General features: G+C 42.3%; 1 protein-coding gene across 1 annotated transcript in view; it reads left to right on the top strand.

The window, feature by feature from the left end:
* Positions 1-10402: 10402 nt before the first annotated feature.
* The window catches only part of TET2 (tet methylcytosine dioxygenase 2), a 21816-nt gene continuing 14857 nt past the window's right edge, over positions 10403-17361 (top strand). Inside the window, exons 1-2 of the mRNA XM_009885502.1 lie at positions 10403-13781; positions 16045-16135. Of these exons, the coding sequence (XP_009883804.1) occupies positions 10442-13781; positions 16045-16135 (3431 nt within the window). The 5' untranslated portion in view covers positions 10403-10441. The remainder of the gene's footprint in view (positions 13782-16044; positions 16136-17361) is intronic.

Genomic DNA, 17361 nt, shown 5'->3' with positions numbered 1-17361 from the left:
AGGAATGCCAGCTTGTTCTGGGATCCCAACCCTTTCTCAGAACAGCGATCCCAAGTTTTTTTCTAGTCTTGTAATTTGGTTAAAGGGAGAAACCTTCATGTTACAGCTGTGTTTTTAAACAAACATCCCATTCACAAAATCTAGACTTTTTATTGGTTTCCAGTTTCCCTGAAACACCAAAGGGAGATTCCACAGAAAGGCAGATGCCCGTCTCCCTGTAATAAGCTTTTTTCTGTATTAGCTCTCTAATTAAATGTTTCTTGCTACACAATATATAAAAATCCCCATATACTGCTCATTTATGCTTAAGTGTTAAGAAGTTTAGAATAGCTATAGAAAAAAACCCCACGTTCTATGTAAGCAAGGATGTAACAAGGTAAAAAGGAACTCTGAAATGGTCTCAGTTGTGTGGAAGCACAAACTGGAGCCCATTTCTTGATCCTCAGAACAGGATTAATATTGGCCTAAAGAAAAAGGTAAAAACTCTCTAGCCAAGTAATAAAAAGGTAAAATTAGAAAGGGGGGAAAATTACTGTAGCCAAGATGGTAACTACAGAAAATCTGGTTTTCAAGCCAACCTTAAGAAGCTAGGCTGTAACTCCTTGATTAATGCTGGCATGGTGTGAAGTGGGTATCTCCTGACTTACAATTTGTTTGGACCCTGGGCCATTTTATGTAATATTAATCAATGACCAAGTTCTTTCCAAGCTCATATGTTGAGTATTCAAAATGAAAATGTAGTCCCACATCTCCATCTCCAACCTAAAACCGAAGGGGATGGCAACAGTACCCATGCCAAGTTCTCTTGTGTGCTCAGAGCCGTGGCAAGGCAGCGCCAGCTCCCACATTTCATTTCTCTCCCAAAGCTGTGCTTTTATCAAGGTTAGATCTCAACTGCTCTTAGGTCGTCAGCTGGTTCTGGTCATCAAAAACACCTTGTCTTTCATCTCTTGTACATCTGGAGAGGCAATTGTAACTATTTTCTCAGATGTAGATTTCAGCACGATAATCCATGCCATTGTTGCATGTAGATTGCAATAACCCACATGAAAACTGCTCCTGAAGACCACACAGGAATGCAGAAAGAAGCTGAATGGCAACCGTAGCTCCAGGGAGCATCTTCTAATAGACCTCTAAAAATGCATTAGATTCTTATCTTCTGTGGTGCCTCAGCAACAGTGGAAGTCAGAAGAGATGTTTGTGCCAGAAGCTCACAGACTCAAACATACTGAAATCAGAGGTTTTAAGGAAACAACCACCTCTATAAAGCTCTGCTAGAAGTAACACGCCTGTTCTCTTGATTTCAATGAGATTTATACAGTCCCTCTCATACTGAGGGAATAAAACTGATTTTAGTCACTTCATACAGGTATTTGAAATATTACATAGGCACATATTATAGCTGCTTGTATATCAAACATCCGAACTCAGGGAAAATCTAGCAGAATGTGGCATGTGCATACGGTCTCCAAAGAACAGACTGTTGCATTTGCTTTGTGACCTCCGTGCATCTGGTCAGGGAACAAATGGTATGAGTATAGATCCACTCAGAGAGGAGATCGGATGTCATGAACTAGGTTGTTTATTCTGTCTAAGAGGTGAGCATTAATAACAGTCTTCAATTACATGGGGAGAAAGAAGGCGTAGCACAAAATAAAAAAACCTGCTCCACAAATCTGTGGTAGATGGGAAGAGACTATCTAGGGTTATGTTTTGAATGGTAGAAGCTTTCTAATAAGTAAGGTTAATGAAACACTGCATGTAACTGTGGGTTATTATGCAACCCTCATCATTAAAAACCTTTGAAAACAGGTTGGAGTGGACTGGTACAGTTCTGGCTGGTGCTGCCCTGGAGTCAAGGAACAGGGCACTCATCTCCTCAGGCCCCTGACAGACTTATTTTTCCCATGTGTTTATGAGTGATTGGTTTGGTTTGTAAGTCATGCAAGGCACAAATTGGAAGGAAGGGGAAAAAAAAAAAAAATCACAAGTGGGCATGAAAACACATTTTTAAAATCAAATCACGCAACAATTACTACAGCACAAGATCTTTCCAAAGCAAGTACCCTTGTTTTGGTTCAACTCCTCCAACTTCACCATCTGGAAGTAAATCCCCAGAAGGACGTAAGAAACCACGCAGAGACTGCAGTGGCACGCAGCTTCTCACATACGGACACATGGGTATCTCGTGGCTCACCACCCCCTGCAGGGATACCCAGCATCTGCCCCTCAGGTACGCCAGCGTGCCCAATGCACACTGTGTAGCATGGGAGCTGTCTCTGTGCTGCCTCTCACTTCTCAATGGCCAAGAATATTAGCCAAAACTTGAGTTCGCTACAGCATCCCAGCCTAGGTGTGGTGGAGACATGAGAAAAATGGAGAAGGAGTGTATATAGGGGTGTAAAGACTACCGTAGTGAGGCCAGTGAAGGGGCTGAAAGCTATGCTCTATCATCTGGACATGTGGGAGCAACAGTCAGAGTAATCCTCAGAGTCATCAACCCCTGCCTCTGCTTTCTCCCCGCTCTCCTCTTGGCACCATCTTCATCTTCAACTTTTGGAGAAGAAATTTAAGAAAACTGCATTTCGTCCAAAATTCTGTTTTCATCTGAACTGGGAGACGAACAGGATTTCCTATTAGAAGTTCAAAGGATAATGGAAAACAGAGCTGTGTAAATAGGCTTTCTGAGGTTGCTGCAGCCCACAATGTTTTACTCTCTTCGATCAGTTCTTCCACCCACATGCCAAACAGGACCATTTTTTTTCCTGTTTTCTAATGTTACTGTCCCAACATGATGAAACCCTGAAATCTTTAGCTTGCCAGTGTTTTTTCCTTTGGGTCCTCCATTTCTTCTTTATATTATGGGGTGAAGAGAGCCAAGAGAATCTCTTCTACTGCTTCTAATTCTCAAGGAGGATGTACTACTTAATAGCGAATTACTTAACTCTGCCGACAGCTGTGATGAAATCATCAGGGAATAACCGACCTTCAACTGGTGTCAGGAAGTCATCAACCCAAGAAATCCATGCTATATCCAGGTCTGAAGCCAGATGGACAAAGATCACAGAAACTGGAAGATAATGATGACACTGACCTCTTGGTAACCTTCCCTAAACGGCAGGTTGATAACATCAAGAGTGTCTTGAAGAACAGTTCAGCCACCAACACTTGCTTATTCTGGCATGCTTACACAGAAGCACACTGCACAACAGAGCTCAGTCAGAATAGCATGAGCAGTTAGCTACTGCTCTCGGATAGCTAATTTTAATCAGCAGCCAGTATCATCCTTATCATTTGACACATGGAGTAGCTCAAGTACTGAGTGGAAGATCATGCCTCACATTATGCCATTTCACCAGAAACCAAAAACAGGTCTGAGCACTAGTTGTGCACCTGATAGCACTGCCCACCCTACCTTGCCAACCTTTGCTCAGCACACCTAACCTCGCATGACAACTGGTTGAGATGAAGAAAAAAAGAGACTTGGTTCTGTTTTCCTACCTACGTGTTTTCTGATGTTGAATCCACAGGCACTGGTGAATTACCCAAGTGATCACCCATGTGGGTCACAATTTGAAACAATTTTGTTGGTCCAAACTTCACAGGCACATAAGAGAAGTTTCTTATTATACCCAGGCATAGAAGCATCTCACTCAGTGCACACTTACCTGAGCATTTAAGACTGTAACTCCCATCCCCGCAGCCTTCCTATTACAATTACCAACTGCAATGACTCTCAGAAACAGCAAAGGGAAAAGGGTGTTTTAGTTCAGATTCCCCATATTTGTGAAAGATGTATAATAGTCAAGGTGGTGCTCAAGAAATGCGTATGTAGAATATGTCAGCATATCAACACCCAAGGTAATGTCAAACAAGCTGACTTGGAAGTAATAATAGCTCTGTGCGATGGCCTGTCAGTATAAACCACCTGGATCCACAATACTCCAAATCTAAACCACAGAAATGAGCTTACAACCAGCAAGAACAAGCATAGGTGCCAACTTCATCTTGAATGTTCTCGTTATTACAGAGGGAAAGTCCTTCTGTCTCTTAAAGCCAACCTGGTTCTGAAGTCCGACCTTTTGGGAAACATTTCTAATCACTAGATTAGAAATATGCTGTGGTGGCATTACAAGCGACTTGAAGAGCTGTGTTCTTCTATTAGAAGTGCTACATGGAACAATTAGGTGCAAAGTTTGTACAGGACATAAATCACAAAAAAATAGGAACTGGAGACCTGTATGATGCAACATTATAATTCCTACTTACTTGCATTTTATATTCCTGAATTCATTTCCTTCACATAATTGTTTTTTCCTCCTGTATTGTAGAGGCATTTAATTTTCACTCCCCTAGATTTTATGCAATTGTTAAAATAGTGCAATTTTTCATGTCTGGGTAGATATTATGCAGTATTTAGTCATGTTGATGGTTATAAACTGTAGCAAGGGGAAATCACTGCGCAGATCAGTTTAGCTTTACTCTATTGCCCTCTGTATTAAGGTCAAAAATCAAACTGATTCAAGCTTTTGCAATTAGCTCATAGCATCACTGAAATGCAAGAAGTGGTGTCAATAAATTGAGAGGGGGTTAGGACTAGTTTATTTAAAAATGCATGAATTATGAGGCTTCTGGCTTGGATAAGATTTAATGAATTATTAATCCTCATATTTCACAAATCCCATGCTCTTCATTCCCTTATGTCTGCTTATATCTATATTCGCTAGTCACCATTTTCGCTGTAAATTAAGGATAAAGTAGCTATAAATTAGGTAACAAATTTTAGCCATCCCACATTTTCTTTTCTGTTTGACACAAATTATTCATAGATCTAAATGCCAGAGAAGACAATTATATCCATGTAATATGACCTCCTGCAGAATACAGTCACAGAGTCTCATCCACGAGTTTCTAGATTAACCTCTTAACTGCTGTTTAGAGCTCCAATGAGAAAGCAACACGTATATTTTAGAAAGAAATACAGCCTTAACTTTTAAACTTCAAGGGACAGAGAAGGCACGGCATCCTTATGTGAGGTTTTTTCCAAAGCATTGCTAATGCACTGAATAAATATACTATCCAAATGAAGAGACAGCTGAATGCAGTGCAAAAGGACCCCATTGTAAGCCATAGAGCCCAGCTAACAACAGAGTGTCCTTGTCCTTCTGCGGCCTCCTTTACATCTGCCTTGAAGTTTCACTGTGTTTTCCTCAGCCACCACCCTTGCAGCAGGGCAGCAGTGATGCTGGTAGGGAGCAGAGCAAAAATCCTTAGGGCATGTTGTGGGGTTCAGAGCCTCAATTCACCTTGGCAATCTCTCTTTCAAATGTGCTTTGGACAACAGGGTTGAAATTCTCTCTCTTTTCTGAAGCCAAGGCACCCTTGGCTTCAGAAAAGCACATTAAACCCATATTTAAACAACAGGCCCACTTGGGGTTTGGTTTCTGATGGTATTGTATTTATTACAAACTACCAGCAAGCCTGACGTGGGAAGAAGCTGTGCTGCAAATGGCAAACCACCCAGAGTCTGGGCAGGTGTAGTCCTGGTCTTCCCTCTCCCATTAGTTTCCACACATGGAAGCTTGCTTTGTTTCTCAGTGTATAAACACAGTGCACCTTAAGTACGAAACATATAAGAAGTCCTTAAGCTCTGCCACAGTTTTCATGTGTGCATTTTATCCCAGCAATAAGGGAAATGTCTCACTAATAAGGAGCTTTTTTACATCATCCATTAGCCATCTGAGTTAACTGCACATCTTTTCTCCTCTAGTGGCATTTGTAGCTCGCTTACAGGTGTTAATCCAAGGCACAGCTGAAGTAACTGCTACTTAAATAGGCCAGAGAAAAATGACATCCCACGATAACCACGTGGCTATAAATCATGGTGTTGAGTATCGCTATAATTGCTTACACGTCTTGTTTTGAAGTTAAAAAAGAGAAAACTTTGACACAGAGTTAATCAGAAGCAATTTTGCATGTACACAAGTCCAGAAGATTTCAGATTTTAGTGCAGAAATTGAGCGTTCTGATAATGCCATGTATGAATGTCCTTACTTACGAATAACTACTCATGCCTTTTCTCAAATTTTCATTCATTTTTGAAATAGGAAAAAAAAATCCCCTCACTTTAGGAGCTTTTTCACTTGTTGGAAGTTCAGGATTTAGACCTTTTTGCCAGCGACATGAGCTTCAAAGGAGAGAAGCAACTGCACAACAGCACATAATAATACATAGCAAATTAAGCCAGATGCGAAGCCAGCTACTGTACCCACATGATAGGAGCAGGAGAATGTAAGCAGAAAGTACAACTTACCAAACGGGAGCTTAGCAAGACATATAGGTAAATTCACCTTCTATCTAGAAAGTGCTTCAGGGGTTTCTTGTCTGGGAGCAATTTAGACCTCTGTGTCATCTGGCAGTGGCAGAAGAGTGCCAGCAGGATGGAGGCTGTGGCAGCACCCCAGGAACAACCAAGCGAGCCATCGACAAGTTCCTGGGTATCTGACTTCTGCTTTCTTAAGTCTCATCCTGATAATTACTCAAGCCCAAGTCAGCTGAGGTCATGATCTAAGGAGGTATATTTCTGCTGGGGAGAAAAACCTTTGAGGAGACGTATTTGCATGCCAGCTAACCCCAGAAGGGGAAACAACCCATCCAACATCCCATCTTTTGGTCCTTTTAGGACTGTGAGTACTGTAACATAGCATCCTCCTACCCACTTTTTCTACTAGGAATCTTGCCCAGCTTTGCAGAAGCTTGTACACCCCCTGCAGTGGGTGTATTTGTCCATTCATTCATCTGAGCTTCTTTGCATTCACAAACTCCCCAGATACAGGTGCTATATAAAATAAGGTATGAACCTCTAGAACTGGCTAAAAGTAAAGAAAGATTTTCCATGAAAGAAAGTGACATAACTAAGAGTACTTTTGTTGCCACAGAAATGTTTTTTGTACTGATAATGCCTTCCACGGTCTTTCGGTATTCTGGTATTGATAGAGGTGGCGGGAATATGCCAAACTTGCCCATAAAACAAACAAAAAAATAAATTTCAAACTCTGTTTTAGTAGCTGGTTTCCAATTTGTGTCCCATATGTGGCAAGAAATAAGTGTACATACATTGCTTGCATCTGAAAAAGTCAGACGCTGGTGGACTGAGTTATAACTTGAATGCATATTGGTGGGATGAGATGCTGATCTACTTGCACAGTAATGTGCTATATTTAAGTCACGCATCGTGGCATCTTCAAAGAGGCCAGTCATAATTATGATGGATTAGACTGCAGAGTCAGTCCTAGATGCAGTAATTGTTTCACAGATGCTGCTGATGTGACTTGAATTTCCAATGAATTATAGCTGAAGAAAAATATGCGGAGCTACTAAATGATCTGGATAAAATACGGTTATGGGAAAGAGAAAAAAGGCTAACCGCTACACTTAGGGAAAGGTAGATTTACTTTGAGAGGCAGACAGTTCACACCACAACAATGATAAAGAAGAGCACAGAGACTTCGTAAGGCACAACCAGATCTGCTTAGTAGTAGCATCAAGAATATCTTCATGGTGTCCCAGTTATTACCAGTAATAGAGGTATCCCTGCCATTTGTCTTTTGCCAACATTAAATTACAAATAATTGCTGTGATTTGTAGCTGCTTGAGCAAGATTTGTACTCAGGTGTGACTTGAGGATTGTCAATAACTGAGCGTAGACAGAGAGAGAAATAAGTATAATGCAAAGTTACCACATTCCTAGATGCATTTCAAAGAATGCAAATCTGACACTTTTAATTGATCAATTAACTTTTTATTTCAAAGAACCAAATGATTCTCATGTCCTTTTCAATGTCTAACACCAGTGCCTTTCACACTGGAGATGATCAGAGTTTGGGGGAACTGGTTGTCTCCTACCATGAGGTCTTTTGAGAATACCGTGAATAATAATCCATGTCACACAATGAAGATAACTTCACGTTTTTTGAGGAAGGCATAAACCTAAGGCTCTTTTCTGGAGCACAGATGTGCTCCCTTCAAGGGGTTTGCAAGCTAAGTTCAGAGAAGTTGGGCAGCCCCCACTTCTAAACAAAAAGGTGGTTTTACCTATCAGTAGGGATTTGAGAAGAAGGATTGTCTGGGAACTCTTGGAAGGAATTTAGTTGCAACCCACACAGTACACAAGCAAGCAAGGCAGACTTTGAGGGCCAGAGGAAGTTTCTCATGGCTCAGTCACACAGACTAAAACTTTTTTAAAAGAAATAAATATTTCAGAAGCAGCTTGACAGCACAGTGTTAATTACTGTGGTGCCTTTTATTTCATTTCATACTTGTGAAATACAGCAGCCTACACACTTATGTCTGAGTTGTGGTTCAGCTGCAATTTCTAGGTATGAAAGGTGTGAAGGCAAAGAATGGTTTCCAAATCAGGCTGACAATTTATTTTTGAGACACTCTGGGAGCATCATTCTGCTGCCCGGCCTAGAATGACACATCAGAGGAATCCTTTTCACGCTGCTTTCTGTTAAGCGTGGAATATCGTCTCCCTGGGAAAGCTGCAAAGGCTCATGTCTTGTGGTACTTTAAAGCTAGGTTGGGAAATATACTGAAATATATCTAGAAGGGAAGAAGCCTACCTTACCTTGTCAAGAAAATAGGTAAGGTGGACAAACATTCTTTTCCATCTCCCTGTTCTTAGCTTTCCCTTCAAAAACTTTTTTTAAGTACTGTTACTTGCAGAAAGAACTTCTCTACTTCTGTCATACAAAACATAAATTGAGTATAGAAAGAAAAGAAGAAAACTTCAGGAGGCCAAAAGTAAATCTAATATCAAGTTTGGGATAAGGAGGATGTGGATGCAAGTCATCATATGGGTGCTTGCTAGTGAAAATGTATGTTTGAATTGTCCTGATACTGAAATCAGAGCTGCAAGCAGAGAGGGGATTCTGCTGGATGTAATGAATCTCATGAATTAGTATTACTTTTAAAAGCATTTTAGAATCATGTTACTTAACTGAGTAAGGCAATACTGCACTGAAAACTGTATAAATTAGATGTTCCTTGGCATTTAAACAAAAGTAGTGTAGGATAAATATATAAGCAGAGCAACAATGATGGGAGAAATTGTTCAGTATAGTAGTTCTTCCTATGTAGTGGCAATATCAGCCACATGTAGTGCTTCTCCTGACTTTGCAGTCCAACCAGGGATGACCTGGTAATGGCCGACCCATCAGATTCCCGTTTATGCAAAATGAAAAAAAAAGCTTCAGGACAGAGACATGCATGAGTCCAGATTTTGTCTGTGCAGTCTCACATCTGTAAGACCCTCTGTCAGTTTGTCTTCTGTCGTTTGTGAGTGGTTGAGAACCATAAAGCCAACAAAGAATAAATTATAAGCAGAGTCAAACAAGGGCTTTATCTATGTTAACTGGGATTGTGAATCCTGGGAAGATCCATGTGAACAGGATTAGCTTGCCATTATGTGGTATTTGTTCACTGCACATTGTCAGTTCTTTTATCCAACAAAAAACTTCATTTTATAAATAAAATATAAAGAGTATATGAGAAAATGGGATTTTTCCATCCAAACACAGAAGAAAAAGTCCTAGCTCCACAGCTGTGGGGCTCGGTTCAAAACCCAAATGTAGAGTTTAAGCCATGCTTGATGTCTATATGTAAATTTGAAAGGGTATTAATACCTGAAAAAATACCACCTCCATCAAACCTTTCAGAAATCTCTTGATTTGTTTTTGCCAACATTACCAAGATGTTGATGAACTGTAAGAGTTCCTCTGGACAGCAAGCAAGCATGGCTTTGTCTCACATGTGTATCGTGCCACTTGGCGTGGTCTTTAGGAATGCCAGTTTTAAAAGACCTTGTCAGACAGCTGAAGACAGAAAAAAGGGGGTTTTTCCCTCTAATTGGCAAGCTTGATGGCCATAATCCTTCAAGTCACGCAAAAGAGGTTTGGCACACTTAATGAAATAACAGGATTAGCACCAAGTCTGGGAACCAGTTTCGGCATGATTTTCTGCCGCCTTACCAAGGAGAAAAAGTGACAACAGAGGAATCTGTGCAAATCATTCAAAAGCAGAGAATATTTTTTGCACCGTTAGGAAATATTTTTTGGTAAAATATCTGCTTGTGTGTTAAAACGGGAGTAAGGAGTCACACTCTCACTCTTTTTTTCATCTTGAAGAGCAAACCTTCAAGAAAAAGGGAGACATGGGGCTGCAAAACCTGATAGGATAGTAAACACCCCTCGGGTGCGCCTGCGAGCTCACGTGGTGTGTGGGAGCTGGTCAGGGTGATGGGAGCTTGAATGCTGCAGGAACTGTTGGTAATTGGCTGTTCACCAATGGAAACTAAAATTGACTTAGATTCTCTCCCATTTCTTTTCTCTTTCAGATACGTTCAGAGGGTAGCCTTGTGGATGGCCCCGGAGCAGGCCAGATGGAACAGGACAGAACCAACCATGTTGACGGCAATAGATTGAGTCCATTTCTAATACCGCAATCTTCTCACGTTTGCCAGGCAGAGCCTTCTGCGGTGAAGCTACAGAATGGAAGTCCAGCAACAGAGAGGCCTGAAGTTGAAGTAAATGGAGACCACAAGCGGCTATTCATTAAAAGCAGCTATGGAGTGCCCCACCTGAAGGGAAGTCCAAACAACCGCGTTAGCCCCGACCTTTTACAAGAAAAGAAAGTATATTCCAAATATATGCAAAATGGTGGGATAAAACGCACTTTTAGTGAGCCCTCTCTGTACGGACTTCATGAGAACAAGAAAGTGAAACAAGACAAAGAGGTAAACGGAGAAAAAGCTGAGCCAGAAGATAATAATGAAAAACCAAGCGTCTCCAATTGTTACAGTGAGGAGAAACCCGAGAGTTTTACAAGACAAGAAAATGAAGTTTCAGATTTGATACAGTCCACAAGATACAACAGTGGTGGTTCAGAAAACCCTCATGACCTCCTGATTCAGGGTGAGCAGGAGCAGGAAAACGTTCATTGCCACAACAGGGACATTGTCTTACTACTTAAGAACAAGGCAGTGCCAATGCCTAATGGTGCTACAGTTTCTGCCTCTTCCATGGAAAGCATGCATGGTGAACTCCTGGAGAAAACACTGTCTCAATATTATCCAGAACATGTTTCCATAGCAATGCAGAAGAACACATCTCATATCAATGCCATTACCAGTCAGGCTACTAATGAGTTGTCCTATGAGACAACGCATTCATCCCATACCTCAGGGCAGATCACTTCCCCACAGACCTCAAACTCTGAGCTGCCTCAAGTGCCAGCTGTAGTGGTTACTGAGGTCTACAACACAGAAGACTCCAGTAAACCACCTGTATTGCCAGGTAGCTGTTCGCTTCAGAAACCAGAACTACAGCTACAGCAACAGATTCCAGGCTATGATCCACACCAGTTACCCGTAGGAAACAGTACTGTTCGTGGAAGTGTAGGGCAGGTTCCCAACCAAGACCTCTCTCTAAGTTCCAGCAGTAACCTGCAAGCTCAGAGCGCCGCTCTGGAAAGGTTTTCTGAGCAAGCAGAAAAAAATGGTGCTCTCTTTAAACAGAACTCAACGTTTCACAAAGATTCCTCCACTCCTCCTGCTCCAGAAATGAACAGTGCACTGTCCGCCGTGGTGCAAGAAGGACTTCATTCCTACGACAATAGATGTGAAGAAACTCTTCCTGGGGAGATACAGAATGAAGGGCAACAGCAGGGACCGATGTCAGAAAGTCCCAGCTTCAGCCAACAACAACTTCACCCTCAGCAGAGACTTCCGCAGCAGGCACAAATGTCACAAGATGTTAGTCAAAGCAACCCGCAAGCTGCTGTGGCCGCCTCAATTCAGCAGCGCCCAGAAGAAATGACGCCGACGTCGGAGCCTCCCCTCCAAAACCTGCAAGCGCGCGGAAGTGAGGGTGAGTTGCAACAACACTATCAGCATTTCCCAGGACAGAGAGAAGCTGAGATTCCTCCCGACAAAGTAAAGGACCAAGTGAAAGAGCCTGTGCAACAGGCTCAACGTTATTCAAAACCAGCCTGGATAGAACTGGTTTCCACCCAGTTCCGCCAGGGAGAGCCTCCCCAAAAGCCCAGCGAAGCATTACTGCGATCAATTCTTCAGTTCCAAGCAAACACAGCCGAAACAGCCTATACAAAACAGTATGCTGGAAGTCCTGATGCATTAAAGGGGCCTTCAGGACAGCCCCAGAGCCAGAAGATAATGCAACAGGAACAAATTCCTCCGCTGTACAAAAGCGAGACCTCCCAGCTGCAGCCGCGTCCCACAGCTGACCACCAGCAGCTGCCGTTCCAGAAACACTCACCGCAGCCACAGCTCACGAAGATGGACTCCCTACTCAAGTCCCAAGTGCAGCAACACCCTCCGCAGCAGCTCCATTTCCAGCAAAGACCAGAACAACAAGCCAAACAGCCTATAGGGGCCCCATTGAAACAGCAGCACTTGAATCCCCAGGCAGGGGAGAACGAGCAATTCTTGCATTCACACATTTTGCAACAGATGCTTCAAAAACAGCAGGTGCAACTGCCATGCAGTTCGCAGCTAACCCCAAACCAGCAACAGGCTCTGCAAATGAAAAATAAAGACCTGCCCCAAACCATTTCCCACTCCCCAGGCAATGCCGAACAGCCGCTAGACAGGACATCCTTCAATCAGCTTAAAGCAGATGAATGTTTTCAAACTGGGAATAAGTACATGAAGTCAAGCGCATTCCCACTGCATAACCCTCAGCTGGGTCTAGAGCAGGTACAGAGCTTGAACAACAAAGCTCCCCTTTACACTCAGAAAGCCAATGCTAGTCTGCAGCATCCCTGCCCAAACAACACGCACTTGATTTCTGAGAAGAAAGAAAACGCCACAAATACCGAGCGCTTTGGAGCCAACAAAATGCGGGACTTGCAACATGTGCAGTATTTTTCAAATAACTTGACCGCAAAGCAAGATGTGAATCATTCTTTTCAAGAACAAGAGCAACAGACACAACAAGCTTCAGTTATACAGCTCCCACCACTCCAGCAAACACAATGCTACGGTGGTAGCCTGAACCAAGATCTCCTGAGCCAACAAGCTACGCAGATTCCTCAGCGGTACTTACCACACAGCCAGCAAACTGCCCCACACTCCCAAGACCAGAGAGGCTCTCATTTGCAGTCCCAAACCCCTAAGGATTTTCAAAAGCACGCTGCTCTAAGGTGGCACCTCTTGCAAAAACAGGAGCAACAAGCATACCAGCAACCCAAAACCGAGATTGGTCCCAGTGCAGCGCGCAAGCCTATAAAAATTGAGGCTGGCACAAAGTCTAATGTCTGCATGCGTCCATCAGCTGGACAGTTGGAAAACAAAATGTGGAAAAAAACAATTAAACAAGAGAATCAGCACTTTGGCTGCGAGAACGTGCAACAAAAGAGCATCATTGAGACAATGGAACAGCAGCTAAAACAGATACAGGTCAAATCACTGTTTGATCACAAGACTTTTACTGTCAAATCACCTAAACATGTGAAGGTTGAAACAGCAGGCCCTATTACCATCCTATCAAGAAATACCAGTGCTGCAGATTTTGACACTCAGACCCCAATCTTAGATCAACAAGCAAACTCGTCTGCTGAGAAAACCCCGACCAAAAGAACAGCTGGAACTGTTCTCAATAATTTTTTAGACTCACCTTCCAAGTTATTGGATACTCCTGTAAAAAATTTATTGGACACACCTGCCAAAACCCAGTATGATTTCCCATCTTGCAGCTGTGTTGGTAAGTGCTGAGATGTACTAAAAAAGTATAGTTCACAGGAAGGAAATGAGCCTTCAAGTCGGGATCGCAGGGTTAGGTGGATGTTTTTGTTGGAGGATTTTCTGGTTGGGTGGTTTTTTTTTTAGAACAGTAATTAGTAAAGACTTATAAAATTGCAATTTTATACACATATGCCTACTCCACTTATCCAACCCTGCACACGGGCCCTTTCTCAATATTTCATAAAGCAATTGCCTATTTGCTTTTTCAGTCAGAATGCTTATGGCCAGTAATGTATCCCCTCACAGCCATTCTCCTTGAGCAGCAGACGTTTAATGACAACACGCTGATAAAAAGTAGGTTATAACTTTACAACCTCATTTATTCATCGGGGTTAGATACAGCATTTATAAAACATGTCCTGAGTCCAAAACTTGAGATCCTTATGCCATTTTTTGCTCTAACAGTGAAATTGCTGACGTTTCCCTCAGTAAAGCCCAAGCAGATGGCAGATTATTCCTCATTTGTTGCAAGTTATGATTAACTTGTTTATCCTCCCTTTTACAAGCTTATCTCCTGCAAGGCTAAAGAGATACCAGTTTCTTAGAGAAGCTACGCAGGCAGCTCCAAAAAAGCAGCAAGGGGGACCCTCCGCGTTTTTTCATGGCACACCCAATCTCCAAAAGCTGGAAGACTAGAGTGGAGGGAAGCAAAGCAGAGTGACAGGCATCGCTGCGTAGCCCGAGCTTCCATACAGCACTGACGCTGCACATAGCCAGGTCTAACAGGCTCTTTCAGACTGCTGGATAAACTATTCAGGCTGAGACAAAAGGTTCAGCGCCAAAAATGGCCGGCTGGGGGGGGGGGAACCTAAATCCTTGTTATAGGTTCACCTACTGAGATTTCATACCAACTATAAAAGAGGAGAGTTGAACCAATGCTCTTCCAAAAATGAAAAATGGACCTCTCTGCCTTTTCAAACACCTGGGTCTATGTCTTAGAGATGAGGCATGGGAACAAACAGAGAACATAATGCATTTCCAAAGCTCACAGGAAGAAAACTGGAAGCCAGTTCCTTGTTGTTTTATAAGAACCACCCTACATAATGTAGATTTTTTGAAAACACTGAAGTTGTTTGGATCTTTTTTCTTGATTTGGTTTCTCCAGTGTAGTTGGCACAAGATTTGCTGGCAATCATTTCATTATTCTCATTATTTTTTTAGCCAGTACTGTAACTGCTAACTAAGCAAAAGAGCTTATTCTCCACTTGCATTTTAATTCTTCAGTCTTAGCAGACCCTGTAGGAAATAAAGGAGCATGACACTTAGTTCCTGTCCTCTTTGAAGAACGCAGTGCCACAGTTTAATCGATAGGGTTTATTGCTCTTTCCTACCAATACGTGTTCTTAGGAAGATTAAATTAAGTCATTCCCCCATTGACACATTCAGGTTTATGGCACGCCTTCGTCAGTCTTCCGGAGGCTATACGTCAAGAGCAGCATCACCTCATCCAGCCCTTGGAGTCAGCAGGGCAGAAAGCATAAAGTCAGCCCTCAGACAAGTCAGTACAGCTCCACCATCTCCTCCTGAACCCCAGCAGAGCCTGGCCATTCCTTTCTCACTGCTGGAGCCTGCCTCCTGGTATCAAAGCAAACATATAGCGTATATTGTGAATGCTGACATGGTCCTACCTACACACAGAAAACTGAGGCCACATTCTTAGCATACAAGCATTTTGACTAAGCCTTGTGCAGTGTTTCTTTCAGCAAACTTGCTTTTTTTCATTTCACAGTCTTTCTGTGGGTGACAGAAATTCTCTATGTAACCTTACTGGCCACTTTCTCAAGCTGTAGGTTCCTACACTGTAACATGTCTGCTGAAAAACAAGTACTGTACAGCTCACTAACGTCAATATTTACCGTTGTTATCCCATTTATCCTCCTTTCTAGATACTGGGAGAGGAGGAAGTGGGAGAAGGAGAAACAATCGTTTGGTGATAACAGGAGAATGCCTTTTGAATTTCAGTGTAGAGCCCAAGCTGTGAAACAACTGTTTGTGCTAGCAAAAGGCACACAGTCCGTATCACGGCTATTTGCAGGATTAGCCACGTGCTTTGCATGTTTTGTACAAATTGCGTGAGCATACTTTAGACATAAGTGTTTGAAAACTCTGACCCGAGACCCATACAGCAGTAGTCTAACAAGCTAGATGTAAGCTTTGCAATGTGACTTTTTACATTAAAGAATTAAGCTTCGAAGTAATAACCTTTATTTTGTTTTAAACAGAGCAAATTATTGAAAAAGATGAAGGTCCTTTCTATACCCATCTAGGAGCCGGTCCTAATGTGGCAGCTATTAGAGAAATCATGGAAGAAAGGTAATTAGTGCAAAGGCACAGGGCAGATTAACGTTTATCCTTTTGTGGATGTCAGAATTTTTCCAGCTTTTGCACATAAAGAAATAAACAATTGCAAATCAAGTAATTACTTGTAGGCTTAGCTACTCCAGTGTTGCCAACATTACGCACTGTGCTATTCACCAGAGAGTCACAATATTTGACAGGGCTAATAGTCTGCTGGCTGGCACAGGCTGCGCACTTTGAGACAGATGCCAGCAAACCCAAGCAGGAACAAGTATTCACCAGCCTGCCAAGCAAGACGGTTGGCAATGGCTGCAAAAGCAGGCATGGACCTGGTGTTCCCTCTGGGTAGGAGAATGCCAAGGTAGAAGGAAGATGAAGAGCAGAATACCAAACTCCAAAATTAGCTCCCCCTCCCTCCCCAATTACTAAGTGTATAGTAAAACCCTAAAGGGCTAAATCTTGTGGCCAGCATAGACACCAATGGCCAGATTTTTAGAGGTATCGGAGAAATCAGTTCCTCTCTGAATACAAAAGCAAACAAAAAGCTCCCCAGTAAGCCAGAAACAGATGGGAATTTGAATACCTTAAAAATCTGGACTCCAGAACTGCAAAGAAGCTCCAGCTAGTTGCAGAACCAAAAGTAAGTGGGCATTATTGCAATGCTCTCTCTCTGAGCTAAGGAGCGCCACTTCTTAGCGAGGTCTGTTACCTTGTGCTCATCGCTGCACGACCATGGGCCACTTAGGGCATATTAAACCTTCGGATTACCTGTAAGTCCTAAGGTCCTTTCTCTTTCTTAGCGCCTCCTTCCCTGTGACTCCTGTGCAGGGCTAGCCCCAATACTTGTTTTCAGCTTTGTGAGCAGCTCAAATGCATGTCACCTACATAAATCAGCTTCATCCTGCGAAGGGGGAGTGAACACTGACCCTCCTGAGAAGCTTCTTACAATTTGTTATCTCCAGAGCTCTCACTGACTGGTTAATTCTTTAGTGTTTACAAATAATAAATAAAAGAGGAAAGTCATTCATGTCATGATGTCAGTTATTAGAGATTAAACTTTTTTCATTTCTTTACTTTGGAATGTAATTTTTCATCCTTAATATTGACCTCACCTTTTTTCTTTTTTTTTTGTTTTCTTTTTGGTTGTGGTTTTTTTTTTTCCATTTAATTTCATTTCATGTTGGCAGAAGGAAATCCTGAGAGATTGTAGATAACATGCATCTACTCAGCCAGGTTCAGCA

This window comes from Charadrius vociferus, unplaced genomic scaffold (assembly GCF_000708025.1).
Source record: "Charadrius vociferus isolate BGI_N301 unplaced genomic scaffold, ASM70802v2 scaffold55, whole genome shotgun sequence".
NCBI lineage: Eukaryota > Metazoa > Chordata > Aves > Charadriiformes > Charadriidae > Charadrius > Charadrius vociferus.
The sequence above is the reverse complement of the archived record's forward strand: the minus strand, read 5'-3'. Positions and strand labels throughout refer to the sequence as shown.